At 52.6% G+C, this 23792-nt stretch overlaps 1 protein-coding gene across 1 annotated transcript in view; it reads left to right on the top strand.

Moving 5' to 3' along the window:
• Nucleotides 1–9303: 9303 nt before the first annotated feature.
• RASSF5 (Ras association domain family member 5) overlaps nucleotides 9304–23792 on the top strand; it is a 71142-nt gene continuing 56653 nt past the window's right edge. Inside the window, exon 1 of the mRNA XM_067729181.1 lies at nucleotides 9304–9886. Within this exon, the coding sequence (XP_067585282.1) occupies nucleotides 9418–9886 (469 nt within the window). The 5' untranslated portion in view covers nucleotides 9304–9417. The remainder of the gene's footprint in view (nucleotides 9887–23792) is intronic.

Genomic DNA, 23792 nt, shown 5'->3' with positions numbered 1-23792 from the left:
TATGGGCTGTTCTGAGCAGTCCTCATTTTTCCTAGAAGCTAGAATAATGCCGGGGTGAGGCATGCAGATCTGTGCAGATTTAGTCTTTCCCCTGCAATATATCCAGCTTTCCCTTAACCAGGGCTGGACTACCCACCTAGCCTAGGGATGGGGAAAGGGTGATGCAGTGAAGTAGCCCCACCACAGGAGGGAAAAGAGTGAGAAGCCCTACTCTGTGCTTTGAAACATGAAGACACTATGCTGTACCCCCAGCTAACCCTAGAAATCCTCCCTGACAATGTTTTTGGAGCCTCCACATCCTCAGAGGCTGTTCCAATGGCCCAGCAGGGCGGAGGTGAGGAAGGCTGGGTCCTGGAGTCTGACATCCTCAGGGCTGCTTCTCTGTGGAGAGATCAGCACCCTCTAGAGACCCGGGGGAGGGTCGCTGGGTTTGCTTGCATCAGGCCTAAGTGGCTTCATGTGTGCCACTTAAGCCCAGTGGGTTCCGGTTCTGGGTTCTCAGGAGCCAGCTGTGGCTCCAATGGCCCTGGACACTGGGCCACCTCTGGGCGGCTCCGCCTGCGTTAAGTTCAGGCTGACACTCACGGCTCTTCGATGGCCCTGCAGGGAAGTCCCACAGTGGACTTCCCCTGGCAGCTAGGCTGCTTCTGGACCCCACATGCTTGGTGGAGCTCAGCAAAGGAGCCAGGGGATCCCTGAAGTCCAAGTGCAGATTGGCTCTATGATCTCACGAGCAAAGCCCAGCAGGGGACATACTTGAAAGCTTCAATTTGTTCCTATGCTGCAGAGCCACTGACATGGGTGACCCCACCCCCCCCCAATAGTTCTGCAGAGCTTCTGATACCATCTCAGTAGGGAGCAAGGAACTGGACCAAGGCCCATGACCTTGTCCAGTTCCTCCAGAACCTTGTAAGGTCCTCACGTGTCTGACGACCTCTGTTCTCTGTAGTGATTCCTAACATGACACTTAAAATGAAGAGCCCGTTCAGCTGCTCAGATGTGAACCGGGCACCTGCAGTGTGCCAGGGCCCGGGCGAGGGGCTAGAACTACGTGGGTGACTAGGGTGCCATGCCTGCCGCGGAGGAGCTTACCTCGATGGGGAAAGGCCCTTCAGTATCATCGGAGCGTTCAGAGACAGGAGTGCACAGCTCAGGTGTGGGACTGCGTCACCACCCTCACAGGGGAGGGTGCTCAGGGCGCCGGGAGGGGGTCAGGGGAGGACTTGGGGAGCAGGCTACTCCAGAGTGGGGTCTTGGCAGATAAGCAGGGTTACCTAGCAGAGAAGGTACGGAAGGCACCCCTGGCAGTGGGAACACCACCAGCCCAGGCATGGAAAGAACCACAAGCGTGTGTGTCACTGGAGAACAGGTTGAAGTGGGAAGCGGTCGTTGGGAAAAGGGAGGGGCCAGACCCAAGAGCTCCTTGTGGGCCACACGCAGGACCCTGGGCGTTACCTCAGGGAATCACAGAAACGGGTTTTAGGTGAAGTCCAACTGGTATTTTAAAGATAGAACTCTTGGGTGCCCGTGTGGAGGGTGGATTGAAACCCCATGCCTCAGGTCCTCATTTGTAAAATGGAGATGATATCTTTCAAAGTTATGGGTAGGGATAGATTCTGTACTTCCACAAGGGGCCTGAAACACCACGTGGGTTCTCTGCACACCCTCCCAGCCCCACCGCCCAGGGCTGAGGCCACCATGCAGGGTGGGTGGAGAAACAGGAGCCCTTGTCTCAGAAAGGCTCAGTCGGTGGCTCAGATCAGTCACAAACATCTGGGAAGAGTCCACGCAGCATTCAGATTCACGGTGCGCATGCTCTAAAAAACGGGCCGGCTCCGTTTAAAGGGGCCCAACTGGAAGGAAGCAGGGGCACGTCGGGCTCCCCGGGGGGCTCTGGAGGGGCTGGTGCCTCTTTCCGTGCCCTGGAGCCTCAGGGCGATAGTTTTTGCATCTCTCTCAGAATCTACGCAGTTCCTTCCCCCTCCTTTTTTTGAAATTAAATTATTTATTTATTTATTTTTGGGCTGCGTTGGGTCTTCGTTGCTGCACACGGGCTTTCTCTAGTTGTGGTGAGCGGGGGCTACTCTTCATTGCTGTGCACAGGCTTCTCATTGTGGTGGCTTCTCTTGTTGAGGAGCACGGGCTCTAGGTGCGTGGGCTTCAGTAGTTGCAGCACACGGGTTCAGTAGTTGTGGCACGTGGGCCCTAGAGCACGCAGGCTTCAGTAGTTGTGGCACACAGGCTCAGCAGTTGTGGTGCATGGGCTTAGTTGCTCTGTGGCATGTGGGATCTTCCCGGCCCAGGGATCGAACCCGTGTCCCCTGCATTGGCAGGTGGATTCTTAACCACTGCGCCACCAGGGAAGTCCCTACGCAGTTTCCTCTTTACAGACAAGCATTCTGGTTCAAAACCCAGATTCTGTGACCCCACCCACCTCTTGATTTCAATTGGTACGGGTGTGGCCCAGGAACCGCCATCATTGATGAGTTTCCCCAGTGATTCTTCCACAAGCTAAAGTTCAAGGATACTGAGGCAGAGTTTTCCGTGTCCAGCAGAGGACATGTGAATACCCAGTATAGACCTGTGGGCAGTGGGTGGTACACTGGACCAGGCGCCACCCCCCAACCTGACAACTGAGGACAGGGAAGCCAGTCTAAGGGATAGCGACGTGCCCTCCCTCCTCCTGGGCCCACCATTTGCTTTCTGGGGCCTCCTCACTGCAGCAGGGGCAGCCCCAGAGGATCGCCACAGCTGGTCATCAGGGATTCACTTCCAAACTGCTTCAGTGATTTTGTAAAGGGTGGAATTCCTGGCTTCTTTTTCCTTCATCTCACAAAAAACTCCATAATCAGGCAACCCCGATGGGAGGTGCTAAGGAATGGGCTAGTGTGACCTGAAATAGCTTCAGTTTATTCTCCTTGGAAGCTCAGAATTCCAGGAGCCACTTGAAGCAGTCGATCCTTTCCCTGCACGCTTCACGAGAGAGAAAAAGAGAAAGAAGAAGGGAGTGAGAAGAGCTGCGAGTGAGGAAAGGAGAGAGGGTAGGAGGGAAGGATGGAGAGGAAGGGAGAGATAGAGGGATGGAGAGGGAAAGACAATGGGAGGGGAGGGGGAGCAGAGATAAGAGGAACAAGACAGAGGCCCAGAAGAGAGACAGGCGTATTGTGTGCATGCACTCACACATGCTTCTAGTGGGAGGTCGTCCAGGCCACTCTGCTCGCACTGGTCTGTCACTGCTCTGGTCCATGGCCGCCTGCCACAGCACTGGCTTAGTGCTGGAACGTCCGTGGCTGTGGCTTGGAGCCTCCCCTCTGGCTGAGGGCAAAAGCTGCTGACAAATCTGCCTGGAATATCTGAGTTTTTCCAACACAGAAAGAAGAAACATACACACACAAACCAGTCTTATCATATGCCTGGCAGAGTAGCTGGGGATGGGAAAATTCCATAATTGAAATGCAGATGGAGGACACCACTAAACTGCTGGACAACAAGCCCCACCCCACCCCCCTCATGGTGACACCGTTCCAGCAGCCCTCATGTCCCTGATCACATTCCCACCCTGGTTTGCCCTCTTGTCCCCAGGCACTGTCAAGGACCTAGATGATCCCCACAAGAGCACTGGTGTTGGGTGACACACAACCCAACCCTCTGAAAGGAGAGATGGTACCCTACCAGCCCTCACCCTTAGCCAGTTACTACCACGTGAAGACAGGAAATCCCCCTGCAGTGACCAGCAACTTTGGAGGATGTGCATGAGTCTTAAATGGAGCTCCCAACACCACCCCACTTCTACCCAGCCCCCTCAGGGCTTTGAGTGCCTTCTATTCTTCCTGAACCAGACAATTCCTTCATCTCCCCCTCCGTGGGTACAGAAGCCATAGCTTGAAGGGATATTAAGAGATAAATTCTGTATTAGGTACAGGTTGGGAGCCTCCAGGTTTCATTGCACTAAACATTTGATGAGCACCTCTTATTTGCCCTGCACAGTGGGATCAGAAATACTGACGAGACCTAAGTGAGGGAAGAAAAATGTACAAACTACATTTGTACAAAATGTGAATCCTGTTAGGACGATGTGGATGCTAAAGGCACAAGCAACTTGCTGTGGGATCTTGGGAGAAAGAGCCGTGAATTAGGTCTGAGTGACTGTGGGAAGGCTCTGTGGAGGGCCTGGTATTTGGACCAGACTTTGAAAGTTGGACAAGATTTCAATAGAGAGAGGAAAACGGGGAAAGATGTTGCTGGTTCTTCAAACAGCACCTACAAAGTGACATCAGAGATTTTAAACACTGCTGTTTTTACCACACCCGCTGGGCAGTGCAAAGGCAAAATCACAGATTGCAGTCCAGACTGTGACACCTTTGGGGGCCAGTCACATGCCTTCTCTGAGCGTCAGTTTTCTCATCTGTAAAACGGGAATGCTGACCACTTCACAGAGTTGCCGTGAAGATGAGGTCATTCAAGCCGAGAGTACCTGCCACACAGTAGGTACTCAGTGTGTGCTCCTAGAGTAAATATGTATAACACATGGCAGGTGGCAAACATTTTAATTCCCTGACAATGTTTTGTCACAGCCCCGGCTCACAGTCTAGCAATGGAAGGTATTACTGACTTTCTGGGGGGGCTGAGCTCTATATGCCAAAGCTGCCCAGGCGGGAAAGGAAGCTGCTCAAAGAGCTGTCATCCTGTAGCTAACAAGAGTAAGAGCGTTTTTCTTCTAATGTCTACGAAGGGGCTCACACAATCCCACTACCCACTGCCTTGGTCCCGTTTCCAAAGCGTGGTCTGTGAGTCACATTCATCAAACTCACAGAAAATACAGGCCAATATCCAGGCTTACAGAATCAGTCTCTGGAGGGAGGGTCTGGGAATACATATTTGGAACGAACTCATATTCACAAAGTTTGGGAGAGTCTGGGGTGTGCTGTGCCTGCTGTTCCTTCATCCTGGGCCACCCTTGCTCAGATAGACAAAGGGCTGACTCCACTCAGGTCTGTGTTTAAATGTCTGCTCCTCAGAGAGGTCCTTCCTGACACCCCCCCAATCCAATACAGTAGCCCCTGTTGCTTTCTATCCCTCACTGTACTTTGTCATCACAGTGTGCATGACCTGAGGCTCTATTGCACTTAGGTTGGGATGTTTATTACCTGGCTCTCCCACTAAACGTAAGCTTCAGGAGCATGGCTACTTCACTGTTGCATCTCTAGTGCCTAGAACAGCACCTGCGATATAGCGGATATTAGGTAATTACCTGTTAAATGAATGATTGCTCTGTGCCCTTAAAGACTGCAGAGAATGGTGCTGTTCGTCAAATATTTCCAGCTCTTTCCCCATTCTGAGCACATGGAAAGAATGCACTTCCTGCTCCCCTTGTGGAGGGTGGGTTATAGAACTAGTTCTGGCCAATGAGTTGCGAGCAAAAGTGACTGGAGCTTTTCCATGCTGGTTGGTGTAGGAGCCTCTGGGCTCTCTCGGTTTTCCTCTGGCTTGGTGATGGGCAACATTCAACGTGGTAGCTGCTCGATCAGCCTGGGTCCCTGCGTGAGTCTGATGAACAGAATCTCCCTACCAACAGGCAAAGGACATGTAACGTGAGTGAGAAAGAAGTCTCTGGTTTACAGGCACTGGGACTTGAGGTTGTTTATTACTGCAGCGTAACCTAACCTGTCCTGACAGGTCCATTGATCCCATGCAGATAGTCGTGCTGTCAGAATCACTGGGAGGTCCCTAAATTCCTTGGGGATTTCAAGCAACTTCAAGTGCCTCAAAGCCAAACAAACCCAGAAACTTCCCCTTTAGATCAGGCCACATTCTGTCCTCCCCTTTTCCTTCCTACTGGGAAGCTCCCTGGGGGTGAAGGGACAGCCTTGAAACAACTCACCCAATGAGGGACCCGACAGCCTCTGGAACCACCTCTGAAGTGACCTCACACACTGACCACACACTCAAACTCACTGTCACCATCCTTCCCTTTGGTCAAAAATAAAAACAACACACCCACTCTTCTGGGAGTGAGTCACAAACAGAAAACAAATCAATGGTTCTGAGCCAAGAGGATCTGCTAACAAGGGGGAAAAACTCCCAGTGGAGGTATCTTAGCAGACGCTGTGGTCTCACCCCCGTGGCCTGCATGACCAAAGACCAATCCAAACAATTTTGAAGTTCAGCCATCAGACATTATTACCCCAGGTCCTAACCCTACAATAAGACGGGAGTTTATTTAGTACTTCTTCCCTGATGAAGGAGGAATGGGGTGTGTGTGTGTGTGTGTGTGTGTGTGTGTGTGTGTGTTGTGGGAGAGGATGCTTTTTTGGGGAAGAAGTAGACTGGGCTGGGAAAGATGACATCAGAAGAGGCAAGTTCCAAGCAGAGAGCCTCCTGCTGGGGTTCAGAAAAGGCAGCTGCCTCTCCGACCTCAATTGCTTGGCTCAGGGAGATGAACCTTAAGATAAACTTGATAAACTTTTTGGATTGGTTACATGGAGTTATGTTATCTCCATTCCCATCCCAGAAGCCAAATGTAGGGCTCTGGCCCTGCTCGATCTCCTCCCCTCTGCAGTGCTGACAGCAGCTCGTATTACTCCTCCAAATCAGGGCTGGAGCAGGAAAACAAAACCAGAGCATTTTTCTGTACAGCTCAGGCAACTGGGAAAAGGGGTTAATGCCTGATTATTCCAGATGGTCCTCAGTTTCCCAGGGCCAGAGGAGACACTCATCCCATGAGCCTCCCTCTCCTGGGAATCTGGGCTGAGCTGCCCAAACTCATGCTTGGGGGAGGGGGATACAGGACAGAGATGGAGATTGTTGGCAATTTCACAAATGGCATTTCAAAACTGGCCTTCCCGTGATGCACTCTTTGCCAGGTCCCTTCTTCTTGCCACACCAAGCTGTCACCAGAGCACAAGCTTGGTCCACGCCCTGGACCTCACCCAGCCCACTGCTCTCCCAAAGTTGGAGGGAGTGATCTCTGAACAAGTCTCAAGCCTGTGAAGATGGATGGATAACAGAGGGTGGATACAAGCAAATATTTATACGCGATACAGGTTTCTGCAACAAAAGTGCTCGCAGAAGAAGTGGGAGAGATGGGAAAAAGAGACCACAAAGGCGAACTGTGCTTTCCTCTTTCAACGTTCAGCAGAAAGCATTGTAGAATAACACCCCATTGGGTTTTTTCTCGGTTGTGTCCCACTGAACTTCAGCTGCTCTGTGGAGCAAAGAGCAGAGAAGCCCATTCTCTTATCACCAAATCTAAAGTAGTGGGGTCCTTGGACCAGCAGCATCAACACTGCCTGGGAACTTGTTAAAAATGGAAAATCTCAAACTATTATATAGAGAATGGATAAACAACAAGGTCCCATTGTATAGCACAGGGAACTATACTCAACATCTTGTAATAACCATAATGGAAAAGAAAAAAATGCAAAATCTCAAACCTCAGCTCCAGACAAACTGACTCAGAAACTCAGGGGGTGGAGCCCAGTAATCTGTGATTTAACAAGCCCTCCAGGTAATTGTGATGCATGGCAGCTTTCGAAAACCACCGATGTAGAGAAAGCAAGGGAGACCGGGGAGAGGAGAAGCGGAGGGGGAGAGCAGAGGGCGTGGCTCTGGCTCACACTCCCCCATCTCAACTCCTTCTGCTTCTTAGCACTGTGCTATTGGCTCCTGGGGGTCATTCTTCTCAAGTACCCAGAAGCCACCTCATGAGGTGAGAAGCTCCAGCCTCTGGTGAGACCCAGGGGACCAGAGGATTCCATGATTGTCACCACCATGAGGGAGAAGCCATGGGCCAAAGCAAGTTTGGAATTCCCTGACCACTGGACTCTTGACATTTTAGGAATTACCTAAAAATTACCTCCAAGGGGAAATCGAAAAGCAAAAGCGAAGATTCCCCTAGGAGACACTAGGGGGAGACCCATCTCTGGTCTGGGAAGTGGAGGGAGCAACTCAGGTCTAGAATTTAGGCTGCGTATTTCCAAAGTGGATTTGCTGGTGACTTCTTGCTAAATCAACCAAACTGAACTCCAAGTTTTGAGAGGACAGTCAGTGATCACTGAGTCAGAGTGGTGGAACCGGAGAGGATGGGAAAAGCATCTACCTGTCTCCCCACTCCCAGACCAATTTACAGCTAAGGAAACTGTAGAAGCTAGAGCGGGTCCAGGGTCATACAGTGGGTCTGACGGGACACACAGGTTCAAAGATCCAGCAGTCCCGTTTCCCCATCTATGAGAGACGGTCAGGACGGGTTACGCAATGCGTGGGACCCAATGCTAAAAGAAAATGCTGGCCTTTTGTTCAAAAATTATTAAGGCTTTCAAGGCGGTAACAGTAGAGCATTAAACTCGAGAGGAGTGGGGAGGTTATGAAGCTTCCATATCCAGGTTACCCTGGATCTGGAACTGATAGATGGGGATCGCTCTTTGGGCCCCACAGGTGAGCTGTCCATACCGGATACAAAATAAGGCTTTTGCGGTCGGGGGTGGTGATGGTGGATGTATTTCCACAGTAATGACTAGAACAGCTATGGGGAGAGGCGGGTTTGACTTAGGAAGAAAAGCTCTCCCAACCCAGGCGCGCTGGAGCGTTCTCACAATCTAGGACCCAGGACAACTATAACTCCAGTCTTCCGGGAAAGGACTATCCTACCCGACAGGGCTGCTGAGAGAGGGGAAATCCAGAGTGAAAGTGGCGCGGGGACAGCCTTGCGCGTCGCGGAGGCGGCTTCTCGCCATCAGCGTGGCAAGCGTTCCCCGCCGCGCGTTCCTCCGCGCCAACGGGACTCTGAGCTGCTGCGGGCCCGCGAGCCGGAGCCGGGCATCCCCTACCCACACCTGGCTCTGCGCGCAAGGGGACGGTGAACGGCGGAGAGGGGAACAGCAGGGCAACAAATCCCTCCGGTCGGCGTGAAAACCGGGAGGGTGGCGGACGGACACTGAGCCGGTGGAAATCTTTCTAGACCCCATCCTCAGCTAGCTCCTAAAGCCTTCCCTTCGGCCCGCTCCCTCCCCTGGGCGTGTTGGGGTGCGGGTTGCGGGGGATCTGGTGTTGGGGGAAATGATGAGAGAGGGAAGGAGGCAGGGCTGAAGGCAGGCGACCCCCAACAGAATGCCTCTGCTGAGTTGTCCTGTATAGAGCCTTTCCCATACATAATCCTTCAGCTGCCCCAGCTTCCTGAAGACGCCCCTAAATCCACACTCGCTCAGGCGCCCCCCGCCGCCACCCCGGCCACTTGGTCGGGTCGGTTGTTCCTTCGGGTCTTCCTTCCTGCCTCTCCGAAGTCTCCCCGCCCCCGCCCCGCCCTGCAGGCTGCGGTCCCTTTAAAGGCGCGCTGGTCTGGGGCCTCCCTTCTCTCGAGGCGGACTCGGGAGCAGCGCCGACGCCGAGAGCTGCTGGCGCCGCCGCCGCCGCTAGCCCGGCATGGCCATGGCGTCCCCGGCCATCGGGCAGCGCCCGTACCGGCTACTCTTGGACCCAGAACCGCCGCGCTATCTACAGAGCCTGAGCGGCCCCAAGCCGCCGCCGCCGCCGCCGCCGCCGTCCCCGGGCCGGCCCTCGCGCCGCTGCGCCCCGGCGCCCCTCTCCACTGCGCCCGGGGCGCACGAGGGACGCTGTGCCAGAAGGGCTGCCCGGGGGGACTTGGAGCCACAGCCTCGGGCTTCCCGACCCGCTCGCCCGCTCCGGCCTGGTCTGCAGCAGAGACTGCGGCGGCGGCCTGGAGCGCCCCGGCCCCGAGACGTGCGGAGCATCTTCGAGCAGCCGCAGGATCCCCGCGTCCCGGCGGAGCGAGGCGAGGGGCACTGCTTCGCCGAACTGGAGCTGCGGAGTGGCTGGGGCTGGTGTGACCTGTGCGGACGAGAGGTGCTGCGTCAGGCGCTGCGCTGCGCTAGTGAGTGTGAGGGCAGGGTAGGGAGGGGCGCAGGGGAAGACCGCAGTCCATGGGCGAGCAACTGCGAGGGGGCTGAGGCAGGCAGAGAGGGGGCACTGCCCTGTCTGGCTCCAGGGGAGACCTCGACTTTAACTGAGGTAGGTAAGTCTTGGAGACGCTCTGCGCCTTAGTCCCCTGCCCGGTATCTTCTAGTGACTGCCTACTGCGCAGGTATGCTTATGAGGTCTTTAACAAATACCTCTTCCCCAGACAGGTGCACGCCTCGCTCCTCCCCAGACACATATGTACACACACACACACACACACACACACACACACGTAGGTTGGGGTCGATACCTGAAGCTACAAGGTCATTGCCTAGTCTCCCGTGCACCTTCTTGCTTTTGTTGTAAGTTCTTGTGAGTGGGTTGTAAGGCTGGTATTGAGATGACCATTTGCCCCGTGCTTATTAGGGTAATGACTTGTGTGTCTGCCTATGGTACAGGCCCATGGTACACGCCTGCCTGTGGTACACCCCTCCTCCAGGGCGACCTGTTGGGTTAGGGAGGAGATCTGGTTAGGCTGTGGATGGAAACAGGCTATGAGGTTGAAAGAGCCTGAGGTGACCCTGGATCTGTGCCCTCTCCTGCCTTCCACCTCTGGCCCCTCAGACCTTTGGACTCTGCTCTGATGTTTGGCTGTGCCCTGCCTCCTCCTCCTAGGTCACTGCTGGAAAATGACCCAACTACCTGCCCTGTCCCTTCCTCCCCAGAGTTCTCAGGCCCCTCCAGCCTCCTCCTGAGCCATACTCTTCTCAAAGCCTTACTAAAACACTGGGCATCCAGTGTATAGATTTTCTGAGCAAATTTGCAGTATTCTTGAGGGTTTATTATTTTTCTCTTCCGACAGTTAAGTGTGTGTATTTCTTTAAGAGATGTCCTCTTCCTACCCCCCCAACCCACCCCACCTCACATTTGCTGTTACCATGTTTGGCAGAGGATATCCATACCCATGTGTTTATACAGAGAGTTTAAATATCTGAAGCACAAAGCACAGACAATGGTACAACCTCTAGAAAGCATCCCTGGAAATGGCTTGTGGCTTGCATCTTTCAGCAAAGCCTCTTCCCGCATGACAGCAGCCCCACAGCTTCCACCCAGCTCCAGCATTGTACAGCAGCAACTACATCCGCGTCAGGAAAACCCGACCTTGCCTCTCTCTGTGGCCAAGGCTGTGCAGTGTGCCTCCCACTGCAGCTGGCTTCAGGGAAGGCGAGCTCAGACTCTAAGCCAGGGTCGAGTGGAAGAGGACGATGGGAGGGGAAAGTGGTTACTGCTCCCTCCACCACCAGAACTCAGTTCAGGTGCTAATTAAAAAGGAAAGGGCAAAAGATATAGAGGTGTGTGACGCGGGTGGAAGGGCTGCTGTCACTTGGCAAATGTCCCTGACCTTCAGGAGAATCAAATGCAACTTTCCCACAGATGTGTCGGCAGCTTTTGCCCTCTCAAGGGTCCTGGGGTGCTTTACTGCATCCACCAACCCTGTCAACACAGGGAGGGGCAGTATCCTCATTGTAATGGGTTTTAATGTGCCAGAATCCTGGGAGAGCCGCTTCATTGGAATTCTAGTTTGTATGAAGACATTGGGGGAATTCCCTGGCCGTCCAGTGGTCAGGACTCCGAGCTTCCACTGCAGGGGGAACGGGTTTGATTCCTGGTTGGGGAACTAAGATCCCGCATGACGGGCCACGAGGGAAAAAAAAAAAAAAAACTTTACAAGCAAGAGCGAAAAAGATATTGGGGGACTATTTGGCCTATAGTTTTATGATTTGGGGGGTGTTGTTGATAATGGTGTCCATGTGTGTGTTTGTATGTGAATATGCCTGATTCTCCGTAATTAAATGAATTTATGCCCACTTCACATTAGATAGTTTCTGGGGGCAGGAAGCACCAGGTGCACGGGCATGTCCTCTGACTTTGTGTGTGACTTGGTGGTCCCCGGCCAGGTGGGTTAATACCAACCAGGGATGTCTGAACACCAGAGAGGGAGCAGAGTTGGAATCAAGGGGCTATAGAGAGGAGCCTCTGTTTGTTGTTATTAATATTTAACTGTGGACCTGTGGCTGGATGGGAACAGTTGGGAAATGTTCTGATGGCTGGCAGGTAGAGACACAGCCCGCCAAGCTCACCAATCATCTTTCTTTCAGTTGAAGTTCTAATTCCATGGTGGGGTTGGTTTGTTTCATCTTTGTTTCAAAGAGCGAGGGTCAAAACCATGACTTTTGAAAGGCAATACTCTGCAGTGCCTAAGCGAACGGCCTGGAACCAGAGACCTAGGTTTGAATCCTGACTCTGCCTCTTGGTCTCTGTGTGACCCTGGGCACTTCTGTGTTCTGCTTCCTTGTTTTAAAAAATGAGGATGATTGGGAATTCCCTGGCGGGCCAGTGGTTAGGACTCTGTGCTTCCACTGCAGGGGAAATGGGTTCGATCCCTGTTTGGGGAACTAAGATCCCACAAGCCTAGCCTCGCTCCCCCCCCCCCACAAAAAAATAATAATGGGGATGATAACATTACCTTCACGATCGTGTTCATGTGAGAATTAAATGAATTAATGTATGGAAAGGTCTTAGAACAGTGCCTGGCAGAAGGCAATATAAATGTTTAATGCAATATGAGTGTTAGTATCCCCTCTCATCAAGCAGCTGTAAGAGTTTGGGCTCCTGACACTTCTGAGGTTCACCTTTCCACGCAGTGAGTACAGTTTTCCACCGCTACGTGGTTGCTGAGCTGAGTGGGAAAGAAGGTGCCTTGAGCATCTCAGGCAGTGTGGACGCTAATCGTCCTCTAGCAATGCCACTCCTGCCTGCTGTGGCTGACAAGCGTCCTCACAGGGTGCCCATGGCTTAGAGGTCACGAAGACCCAGGCCCCTTGTCCTTGTACCACTTGCCCCCAGCACAGCGCAGTCTCAGTAAGTAGCGGTTGGTGAGGGTGGTTGCCTGTTGTTACCATTAAATCTCCCTGCTCTTGGAAACAAGCAGAAGAGCCGTGGGTATATACGTGACATCTGTCTGAGCAGGAGGCTGACACTGGGTGGGAGCCGTGTTGGCAAAATGGGCTTTTAATAAGGGAAGCTTTTCGAAAACTGTCTTCCCACTGTCTGCCTGCCTTTTTAGTGAAAATCCCTCTAACTTAAGCTTACCCCTACTTCAAGGTCTGTAACTGAGCTCTGGTTAATGCTGGATTTGCCAACAGGAAAAGTTCAAAGTTAATATTCATTTCCAGGATTAAAGAAGTCATGTTTGTTAGATAGAGAAGGAAATCCAGTGGGGACTGGGAGGGGGAGAGAGAGGTAGATTGTATGAATTCGTGTGTGTGTGGTGTGTGTGTGTGTCTTGGGGTGGGGGCAGTTGCAGCAGTGAGAGCCCATTTCCAGCCTTCCAGGAGGGATGGTCAACAGCAAACAACCCTTAAAACTCTCACAGGCTGCCCTATGGCTTTGTTCTCAGGGAATGTCCCTTACAGGTTGTGGACCCTTTCTTCTGTAGAAGGCACATGGAGTTGACCTTTTACCTTTCATCACATTTTGGTGGGTATGTTAGCCATCCTGGATCAAGGAATGCTCTGGAAAATGGGGAAAGCTAAGTCCAACTCAACATTCAGGGAGGGATGCTTAGACATGCCTTGCACGTTGCCAGTGGAGCCGGTCCTCTTTCGAGAGGGTGCCGTTCACAGCTGTGAAGTGTTACGTGATTGGGATTATAGGGTGGAAGGGGGACCGTGGGGCTCATCATCCCGACCTTCCCCTCCTGTGATAGACTTGAATTATGGTGTGAGTATGAGGTGTTTGCCATGGAGCCTGCAGGGATGGGGACAGGGGCCTCCTTGGTGAGCGAGGCTGGTATCTCACAGAGCCCCTTGTCCAGACGTTCTAGCTCTGTCTCGTCGCTGCATCAATGGTTGAGCTCAACCCACCTCTCTGCACAGACTGGACCCACTCATGTGACAGCCACAGGCTCCTACAAACCCACCCCCTGTCATGGGTTCTTTGTAGGAGAGGTTACGGGGACATGGACATTGAGTGTCCCTGCGGCAGACCCAGGAACCTTGGGCACTTGGAAAGTGTTTTATTCGTCTAGGATACTAGGTAGCACTGAAGTATATGACCTGAAGTATTTTCATTAATTCAGGACCATGTTTGGCTTTGGAGGTTAGGAAAATTAAGCCCTGAAATGGTTGTTTTCTTGTTAGAGATAGTGGAATCCCCAATCCCTCCCCTGCCCCTGGCTCTGATTGGGGTTTTCTTCTTAGGGAACGTCCTAGTGGAGTGGGTTGCAGGGGGACAAGGGAGGACAGAGAAAGGACCTGGAATGCTTTGGCCGAGGCCATTTGAGCTCCCCAAGCTGTTATTGTTTCCTCTCCTCCCTGCTTCCTGTATTTTCAAAAGATGAAAGTGAAAGGATTAAATGTGGGTTTAATTTTTCCCCCCCTATTCATCAGAGCATGAAATTTTCTGATTATTCAGAAAATTACTTATTCGAGTAAGAGGGGCTCGAATCCCAGGTACAGTCAAAAATGATTAATGCCACTTGTCTGCCCGCCTAATTAGACTTGGTAATGAACGTGTGTGTTCTCCTGCTGATCCTGCAGTCATTAGGTGGAAGTAAATTGACATCTCCCCTCAGCACTGCGGGTTTGAGCCGGTACCTCTCTCTTTTCCCCAAGTTTACCAGTGAATTCAGCCGGTGCCAAGCCTGGCAGGTAGGCCCTGAGTGACAGGGAAAAGAGAGCCCCCAGCCCAGCCGAAGAGCCCTTCCTAGCTGGTGAGGTGACCCTCCTGCCTCAGGAAGCCGGCTTCTGCGTGGTGACAGGGGCCAAAGGCTCAGGAGAGCGGCTGAGGTTCAGGGCAGACCCAGCCTAGAGAATGAGCACGGCAAGAATTCTTCACAGGTCCACAGTGCCTTTTCTCTGAGGAGCACAAAGGGTTTGCATACGGCTGCCACGCTCGTCCTCAGAACAGATTCATGAGGTCAGAATGCAGGGAGGCTTCTGCCGAGGTCTCACGTGGAGAGAAGGAGTCGCCCGTCCATCTGGACAGGGGCAGGGGCAGGTTAGACCCTCATGTTGGGCAAACCCGACTGGCCTTGAAGATGGCCTCTGACTATCTCGGGCTGTCAAGCCATTTCCCTCCTTTGGTCCGTGCCCAGCATCTCTGGGACAGGGGCAGCCCCCCGCTGGGCCGGCCGTGGGAGCGTCCTGGGTCTTGCTTCCCAGGTGCTCTCCCACGGGGCCCTCGCTGGCTCCCGACACCCACCCCTCACCCCTCAGTCTCCCCGTGGAAGGAGCTGCGTGCCGCTTTTGCCCTGCCTGCTGGGGTGCTATTAAGGCTGATGAGGAAGCTGGAAGCACATCTCTGGCCTGACCAGAGGCCCTTCCTGTTCGCATTCCTCTGATGACAAGGTGAGAATTCTTTGGCAGGTGAGTATTTGTAGGCGTGCAAAGCACGCAGACAGAACGTTCCCCCTCCCCCCATCCTGGCTTCCAGCAGCACCAGCTCGTGTAGTCCTCTCACCCACCATGGGCTTGCAGATCTGCCGGTGCCCGTGGCAGGATGCTTTCTGACCCTCCAGAGGGCCTCGTCCCACCCTGCCACCCACTCCTCCCGCAGGCTCTGTTCGGCTCTCCCCTGGCTGGGTCGGGAAGTGGTGGAGGCCGCTGACCCTGGGAAGGCCAGCCCTGAAGGGGGAGATAGCTCTGCATTTAGTCACTTTCGGTTTTTTTCCAAGAGTCTTGGCAAGTTTCTCTACATCTTCAGGGCTGGATCTCGGGGCTAGGAGGAGAGCAGAGCCAGCTTTTAGGCTTTGGGAAATGAGCAAGGAGGCCGAGGTGATGACGTCAGGCAGGGCAGCAGGCTCGGTTCCCGGGTTGAAGTGGAATAAGATCGGTGCCAGGGAGCAGTCAGGAGGAGCGCCACTCCAAGCTCAAGACTGTCTTGACTCAGACCTAGGGGGGTGATATTTGGGTGTTCTTTGAGGCACCCCAACACCATGCCGAGGAGACATGGGCAGAGCCTGATGGACCCCGAGAATTCTCCATGGTGTAGTGGTGGTGTTGGCCAAAGTGGCCAACAAGTTCATGCAGGGCCTGTTCTAGCCCGCCCGTGGTTCCTGGCATGGAGAACATTCTTGAGAGATGCACCCATAAGAAAAGCTGTGACATTTGGTTCTCTTTTGCCTTTTTGGAGAGGAAGGAGAAAAAGCAGCAGGGGTCTGTCCTGGCACAGTTGCCCTGTGCCCAGCCTGCTGGTGGAGAGTACTCTGTGCTAGCTGAGGGGTCTGTGACCCCTGGTTGCTGTAGTGCATCCCAGATTTTCTTCAGGATATCCCTACCCACCCCTATTGCCCTAGCCTCATTGAGGGCATCAGGGGGAAAGCACGAGCGGACATTGTGCTGAGGGCTGGGAAGAAGGGTGGTGTTGGAAAGTTCAGTCAGTTCCTGTGTGTCACTGGGTGGGCAGGCAGGTGACTGGTATGTCCCTCACCTGTGACCCCAGTGAGACTGGGTCATGTTTACCCTTCAGTGGAGGGCCTGCACGCCACCTTCTGCTCCCCATCCCTGTTTCTTTTTTTTTTTTTTTGCGGTACGCGAGCCTATCACTGTTGTGGCCTCTCCCGTTGCGGAGCACAGGCTCCCGACGCGCAGGCTCAGCGGCCATGGCTCACGGGCCCAGCCGCTCCGCGGCATGTGGGATCTTCCCGGACCAGGGCACGAACCCATGTCCCCTGCATCGGCAGGTGGACTCTCAACCACTGCGCCACCAGGGAAGCCCCATCCCTGTTTCTTGAACAAACATTTCTAGGGCAGAGCAGATCTCACCCAGATGTCTGCAGCGGCTGTTGGCTAGGGCTGCTAGAACATGAAAATGTGGCTTACAGGAACCTTTCCTAAATCAGACCACAGGTTCACAAAAGTCAGCCTTGAAAGAAGAGCGATGTTCCTCGCCCATTTTGTTTTTTATCCTTTTATGGTTTGTTTCTACCGGATGCTGGACCTGGGAAAGAATTGTGTTTGCTGAAGATACAAATTGGTGTTCTGTGAGCCTGCAAGGATGGAGATATTCACGTGGAACAAGAAATACTGAGAATGGCCAAGAAGTTGTGGGAACAGAGATTACTTTTATCTCAGAGATGACTTGGCTGTATCTAAAGTGTTTTCTTGCCTACTGGCTCCGCTGAGCCTTGCAGTGCCCTTGTGAGGCAGGCAGGGCTGGATGAATCATGGCCATCTCACAAATGAGGGGAGAAGTCACTCCCTAGCATTCAGGGAGTCAGTGACTTCTCTGCGATGACCTGGATCATTAGCAAAATCAGCACCAGAACCCCACATAGCATTTTGCCCCATGAGCTAATGTCATTGAATATGCAAGTTAGTGGAGCTTCCTCATTCATCTGCTTCCCTGCTGCCAACGAACGCTGAAATGTCCATAAAAAGAGGTACAGAAAAAGAGGAGGGTGAACCAAGGGGCGGTAAGCCATGTGCAAGCTAGAGGATCAGCCAGGTCCTGGACAACTGAGAGCTGGCAGCACTTCAGCCTGTTTTCCATGTTTGGTTTTTAAATAGGTTTTCAGCATGTGTAAATCATGAGGTCTTGAAACAAGAGGTGAAGTTTTCCTTAAATCATAAAAGAATCGAGTGTGTCTGTCCCCTCCCCACCCCACCCATTGGTATTAGGTGTGTGTAGGGGCGTGGAAATGCAGGTTGAAGACCTTTTCCTGGAACTGAAAAGATCCTCCTTGTCAGGACCCAGGGTTCATGACACAGGACTAACCATGAACCAAAGAAAAATTAGGTTGTGTCTCAAAGGGGACAGCGACGGGGCAGAAGAGTTGGATCGGGCCTGGAAAATAAACTGAGCTTTGCATGATGGCCCTCCGCCCTGTCCCAGGCAGTGTTGTGGCTGAGTGAGGGGCAGCAAATCTGGGGAAAGCCCCCCACTCCCACCCCAACTCTGTGTGCCTCCAGGTCAGGCTCACATTTGGGTATCGTCACTTACTTTTCTTGCTGACTTGGAGGAAGCTGTTTTTTCCATTCAAGTTGAATAGAAGCTGAAGGTTTTGTGGTTTCTGTTGAAACAATTATGTCCTTTCTGCAACCGAGGAAAGTATTAAAAATCCAGAAATAAACCTCAGAGATGCCTTACTATTCAAATGGAACAAAAGAGTCCAGCTGTAACTTGAGAGTTTTTAGAAAAAGGGGTTGAGCGTACTCTCTGTAAATGTCTATTCTAGTGATGAGTGTTTTAAAAAGCAATCTGGAAGGACCTTTATATGAATAGGGTTTCAAGGTGAGAATATGTTGTAACCCCAGCACTTAAGATGGTGAAGCCTGTTTCTTCAAGTTAGGTTCGCCCTGGCTGGAGGTCAGAGGGTCAGTGCTTAGATGTTGGGGCAGCAGGAGGTCACTGTGTTTCTCCTGAAATATCCGTACAGCAGAAAATCTATCCAGGTTTTCTAAAGGTCAGGAGTGAAGATTCTAGAACCTCCCAAAGCCCCATCTGGATTCTCAACCAGTTCTTTCCTGCTGGCTTCCCCAATGGCTTAACCTGTCCACAAAATCATCTCTGTGATGAGGAAAAGGAGAAGTGAGATCAGTATATCCTCCAGCCCAAGTGGGGCATTCAGAAGGGATTTTCCCCCATGACACATGACTCATGATTTAAAGTTTCCCAGCATGTGCGTGTCCTCCTCTCTGAGCATGGGAGTGGGAATGCCACCCTTGCCTGTGCTCAAGCAGGTGGGAGTACCTGGGCCCTCGTGAAGATCTCATGTCCCAGTGGGGCCAGGAATCTGGGCTCCCAGCTTCACGTGGCAGCCCCGGTGTCATCTCGGGACCTGGACTCACGAGCCTTGTCTAGGCAGAGCTCCTGGGTAAGCTAGACGATCACAAAACAGACCACTGGCAGCCCAGTCCCCCCCAAGGAAGCATTAGGGAGAAAGACCCAGTGTCCCAGCCCGAGGAAGGGGGCCTTTGGGGGCATCTCTCTATTAAATAGATGACTTGTAAACAGTGTGCTTTATTACTGTACCAAGGACTGAGGGCCTCAGCAGGGAGGGGTGATCTAGCTGGGGCCTCCCAGCCAGAGATCCTGTGAGGGGGCAGGTGATAGGGGAGCCTATTGGGAAGGTCAGGTGCAGCTTGGGTCGGTTCTACCATTTTCTTCTCTCAGTGGCCTGAGGGCCTGGCCTCTGGGATGTGATGCCATTCAACATTCTCTGTGGCCTGGGGAAGAACCACAGCACAAAATGGTGGAAGCAGGTTGGCAGCCGCACGAGGGCCAACAGGGCTCACGTCTGAACTCATGAGTGTTCACCTTCTGGCCCCAGCGCTAGGTGACCAGCCCCCAGAGGTGTAAATGCAGCTTCATGGGCCCTCTGTGGTACCTTTCCTCTAAGGGACGGCGCCCCTGCTTCATCTGAAGCTGGCCCCCGCTGGCGGTTGGCGGGTGACTTTTGGAGTCTCTGGGCAGCGTGGGAGCAGGCTACCCTCTTCAGTGGTTTTCCTGGAAGGCTCTGCTGCCTGTCCAGTGCCAATCGCCCGTCTTGGCCTGGGTGACAGGGCCTCTGGGAACTTCCCCACCAGGACTTGGTTGCTTCTGGGAGTCACTGTTTAGGGGACACCCTGTGAGCCCCATGTTAGGGCAAGAGAACAGACTTTCTGCCCTCTTCATGAGAGACTCTATTCTTTTCTTCTCTTCTCTTTCTTATTCCTACTCCTGTCGCCTCTTCTCTGCGCAGGTATCTGCTCTCAGATAAGTGGTCTGACCCTCTTAAGGCAGCACCGCTTCCTATGGGCCTGGGCAGCTGAAAGCCCTTCCCCCGTCCTGGGCTTAGCGTAGGAGGATGTGAATTAGTGCGCTTCTCCCTTGGGAGCCTGTACAGCTGGTAAAGCGTTATTAATCCGACATCCCCAAAGAAATCCATTAACGAGTTCCTGGGCCAGGCACCAGCGTGAGGTAACGGATCACTTCTGTCGTCTGTTGAAACTTTGGAGACATTGATTTTCAGACTCACAGGCGCTCCTGAGAAGTGAGGCCCAGGGCAGCCTCTTTCTGCAGCCTGTTTGGTGGGGGCATGTTTATCTTATCAAGCTAAAAGCCCCAGGAATAGAAAGTTTTCCGCTGGGGGGAGGTGGAGGGGATAGGACCTCAGCTGGGAAGAGAAGGCATCGGGCAGGCTGGCTGGTGCCGGCCCGGGGTCCCCAGTGCCTGTGACTTACTTCGGAGGAACAGGGAGGCTGGGCTGATTTGAGCAAAGCCTGGCTCACACGAGGCCCGGAGTCCTCCCGGGGCCGGTGATTCCCCCCTTCGTCACTCTGTCCCTGATGCCAGACCTGGAGAGAAGCTATTGATATCCCGTAGCCCAGCGGGATGACTGAGGGCCGGGCTGAGGAGGCGGTCTCCACCTGCTTCGGAACGGTCACCTCACGGCTCCAGCACCTCTTCCGCAGGCTCCCTAAGAGTCATTTGGGATCAGTAAAGCTCCAGGCCCTCCAGAGGTTCCACCCCAAGGCCCGGCTTCCTCGAGGTAGGTCTAAGTCATTCCAGATGGGGGTGCTCAGAGGGGGGTTGGATACCTAGTGGCCTCTCCCATGGACAAGGCAGTGCGGGAGCCCCCTGGCAGCCTGGTATTTAATGCTGAGCTCGGCACCACTCCTTGGCGCTCCTGACTCCCCAGGCCCAAAGCTCAGGTGCTGCCACCCTGCCAGGTTTAGGTGGAACTTCAGAAGCTGTGTTGGCTGTGGGCTTTAACAGCCTTTCCCTGACTGAGAATTAGGGCCAATCAGTCCTCCTAATCTGGTCCCTGAGCAGGCAGAATAGAGATGGGCATCTTGGGGGGCCACTCTTTTCCATTCTGCCCATCCTGTAGCTCCCAGGGGCATCACACCTTGCAAAGCTGCTGAGCCAGCCTTCCGAGGACCCCGGAGCAGTGACGTTTCCTAGGCAAAGGCATCTCACCTGCACGGTTAGTGGAGGTGCCTATGGGGGACACACAAGCAGACTGTGTGGGGCTACAGAGGCTGCAGGCGGAACACAGCTGGACAGGAGCTCCAGCCTCAGGCAGTGACTGGGCTGCAGCTTCCTTCCCGGAGCACTAATTAGGGTGAGAACAGCCCTTGCTGGGGAAGGATAACGGGACAGTGTGGGCTGAGTGAAAGATGGGGAGGAGAGACTGTAGCAATTCAATTTTCATAGAATCTGAGGTCACTTACTCCTTTTTTCAAACGAAGGAGGCTGAGGCCAACAAAAGTTGGTGGCAGCTACAGGACCAGGGTCTCGGGCACCTGCCTTCCAGCCTAGCATTCTTCCTGATGGATCAGACTAGCTACAGCATCTTATATTTCTGCAGTGCTCTTCTGCTAAAGATACAAGGGATTTGTGTTTGTTTGGGTTTTTTATTTGTTTTAAATATCATTTATTCCCTCCAGATCTCTGTATGTTAGGGGTGGGAAAGGGGTGATTCTGTTTCACAAACGAGATGGCGGCCCAAAGAAGTCAGGCCCCTGGCTAAGGCTTAGAGCTGCACAGTCAGAACTGGAACCCCTCACTGCCGGGTTCTACTCATCTTACTGGCCTCTAGCTGCTTCTCTTCGATGGCTGTATCTTTGGAGCACATCAGCTTTCCTTGGGTTCCCGGCCCCATTTGTCTCCATACTGTTCTCACACACATTCGGGGACAGGTGGGCATTTGGGTGGGTCCCAGCACTGAGTCTTAGGTATGGAACTAAACTAAAAAGTCATCTCTGGGTTAAGTTTGTGAAAGCAGCATTTGAAAGGCAATGTGATCTTAACTGTGGAAAATGTAATTTTCTTGATTACAGTTTTACGTCTTGAAAGGTGGGAATCTCACTTCCACTAGATCTAATCCCCATTTGGAGACAAATACTGTTTAGCCAGCCTGAATAATTTATCCTCATCAATAGCCTGATACATACTGTGACCCTCACGCAGAGGACAGCTGGAGACTGAGTTCCTCGATTTAATGTGCACTCGTGTCTTCGTGTCCATCCTCCCTCCTTAAGAATTATTCAACAGAGCATTTCCTTGCTCCTTTGCTCTTCAGCTCAAGGAGTTACAGATTTAATGAAATCAATCAGGCCTGGAGTGGCAGCATTAAGGTCTGGGTAAATACTGCACTGCAGCCACTGCTCGTTTAACTTGTGTTAGCATTTGGGTTGAACTGATTGGAAGAGGAGGGGTGAGACAGGATGCTCAAAGATGATGGGAGTGGTAGACTGTGGACTGTGGACTCTGCAGGAGCTCTGTGAGTGACCTGTAATGTAGCATTTAAGAGAATGGGCTTGGAGCCTGGTCAAATTTTTTAAAACATTTTATTGAAGTATAGTTGATTTACAATGTTGTGTTTAATTTCTGCTGTACAGCAAAGCGACTCAGTTATGTGTGTGTGTGTGTGTGTGTGTATATATATATATATATATTCTTTTTCATATTCTTCTCCATTATGGTTTATCACAGGATATTGAATATAGTTCCCTGTGCTATACAGTAGGACCTTGTTGTTTATCTATTCCATATGTACTAGTTTGCATCTGCTAACCCCAAACCCCCAATCCTTCCCTCCCTCACCTTCCCTCCCCCTTGGCAACCACAAGTCTGTTCTCTATATTTGTGAGTCTATTTTTGTTTCATAGATATATTCATTTGTGTCGTATTTTAGATTCCACATATAAGTGATATCATATGGTATTTATCTTTCTGACTTACTTCACTTAGTATGGTAATCTCTAGGCCCATCCATGTTGCTGCAAATGAGCCAGAGCAACTTGAGCCTGGACTGTGGATGCCAGGTGGTAGGGCCTTCCTTGTACAGATTAACCTCTCTGAGCCTTAGTTCTTCCCATTGTAAAATGGAGCAAAGAATCCCCCTCCCAAGCAGGTGTCATGTGTGTTGAACGTGACATTGACGGAAACCATTCGACATGATGCTGGTCACAGAGCAGGCCCCTCGTCGGCAACTGCTCCCAGAAAGACTTTTTTTTTTTTTTTTTTTTTTTTTTTTTTGCGGTACACGGGCCTTTCACTGTTGTGGCCTCTCCCGTTGCAGAGCACAGGCTCCAGACGCGCAGGCTCAGCGGCCATGGCTCATGGGCCCAGCCGCTCCGCGGCATGTGGGATCTTCCCGGACCGGGGCACGAACCCGTGTCCCCTGCATCGGCAGGCGGACTCTCAACCACTGCACCACCAGGGAAGCCCCCCAGAAAGACTTTTAACGATGGCTCAAACTGGGTCATCCGTGTAAGCCCCCAGCACGCTGTCTGCTCTTCCGTCTTACCTGGGCCAAGGTGGACCTCCCACGTCTCAATGAAAGAGATAGGGTTTGAAGGTTTGCCCAGGCAGAAATAGAGAAGGAGCACAAAACTCTTAAACACATTCTCTGGAAAAATTCCTATCATTGAGTTTACTATGTCACTTAATTAACAGGCAGGGGTTGGATTAGTCCACCGGGCGTCATTAGGAGCTAAGCGAGCCTGCTGCCAAGGAGCAAGTCGTATGTCATTTTAAAAGGCTGCTCGGGGGTCATTGGGACACAGACCTGGCTCTCTCCAGAAGTCTCTGGTGGTCCTGGCTACAGGGATACAGCTGTAAAGAAGCCTTTGTATGTCTTCTGCAGGGAAGGCCTCAGACGTAATCTATTTACTTTTCTCCTCCTGCAAAAGTCTCCTTTCACCTGGTTGGTTGATGGTCAATTGATGATTGGCACTCTGAAATCAAATGACATCAGAGCAGGTGTGGAAAAACCAGTTGGATGCAGCAGCCTGGCTGTCCCATAAAGGACTGAACCTCTCTGCTCCTGGCCTCTTGTGACCTCCTGGCACTCGGATCGGGCGTACCTGCGCGCACGCACCTGTGTG

This window comes from Pseudorca crassidens, chromosome 2 (assembly GCF_039906515.1).
Source record: "Pseudorca crassidens isolate mPseCra1 chromosome 2, mPseCra1.hap1, whole genome shotgun sequence".
Classification (NCBI taxonomy): domain Eukaryota; kingdom Metazoa; phylum Chordata; class Mammalia; order Artiodactyla; family Delphinidae; genus Pseudorca; species Pseudorca crassidens.
This window is presented reverse-complemented; position numbering and strand designations above follow the sequence as displayed.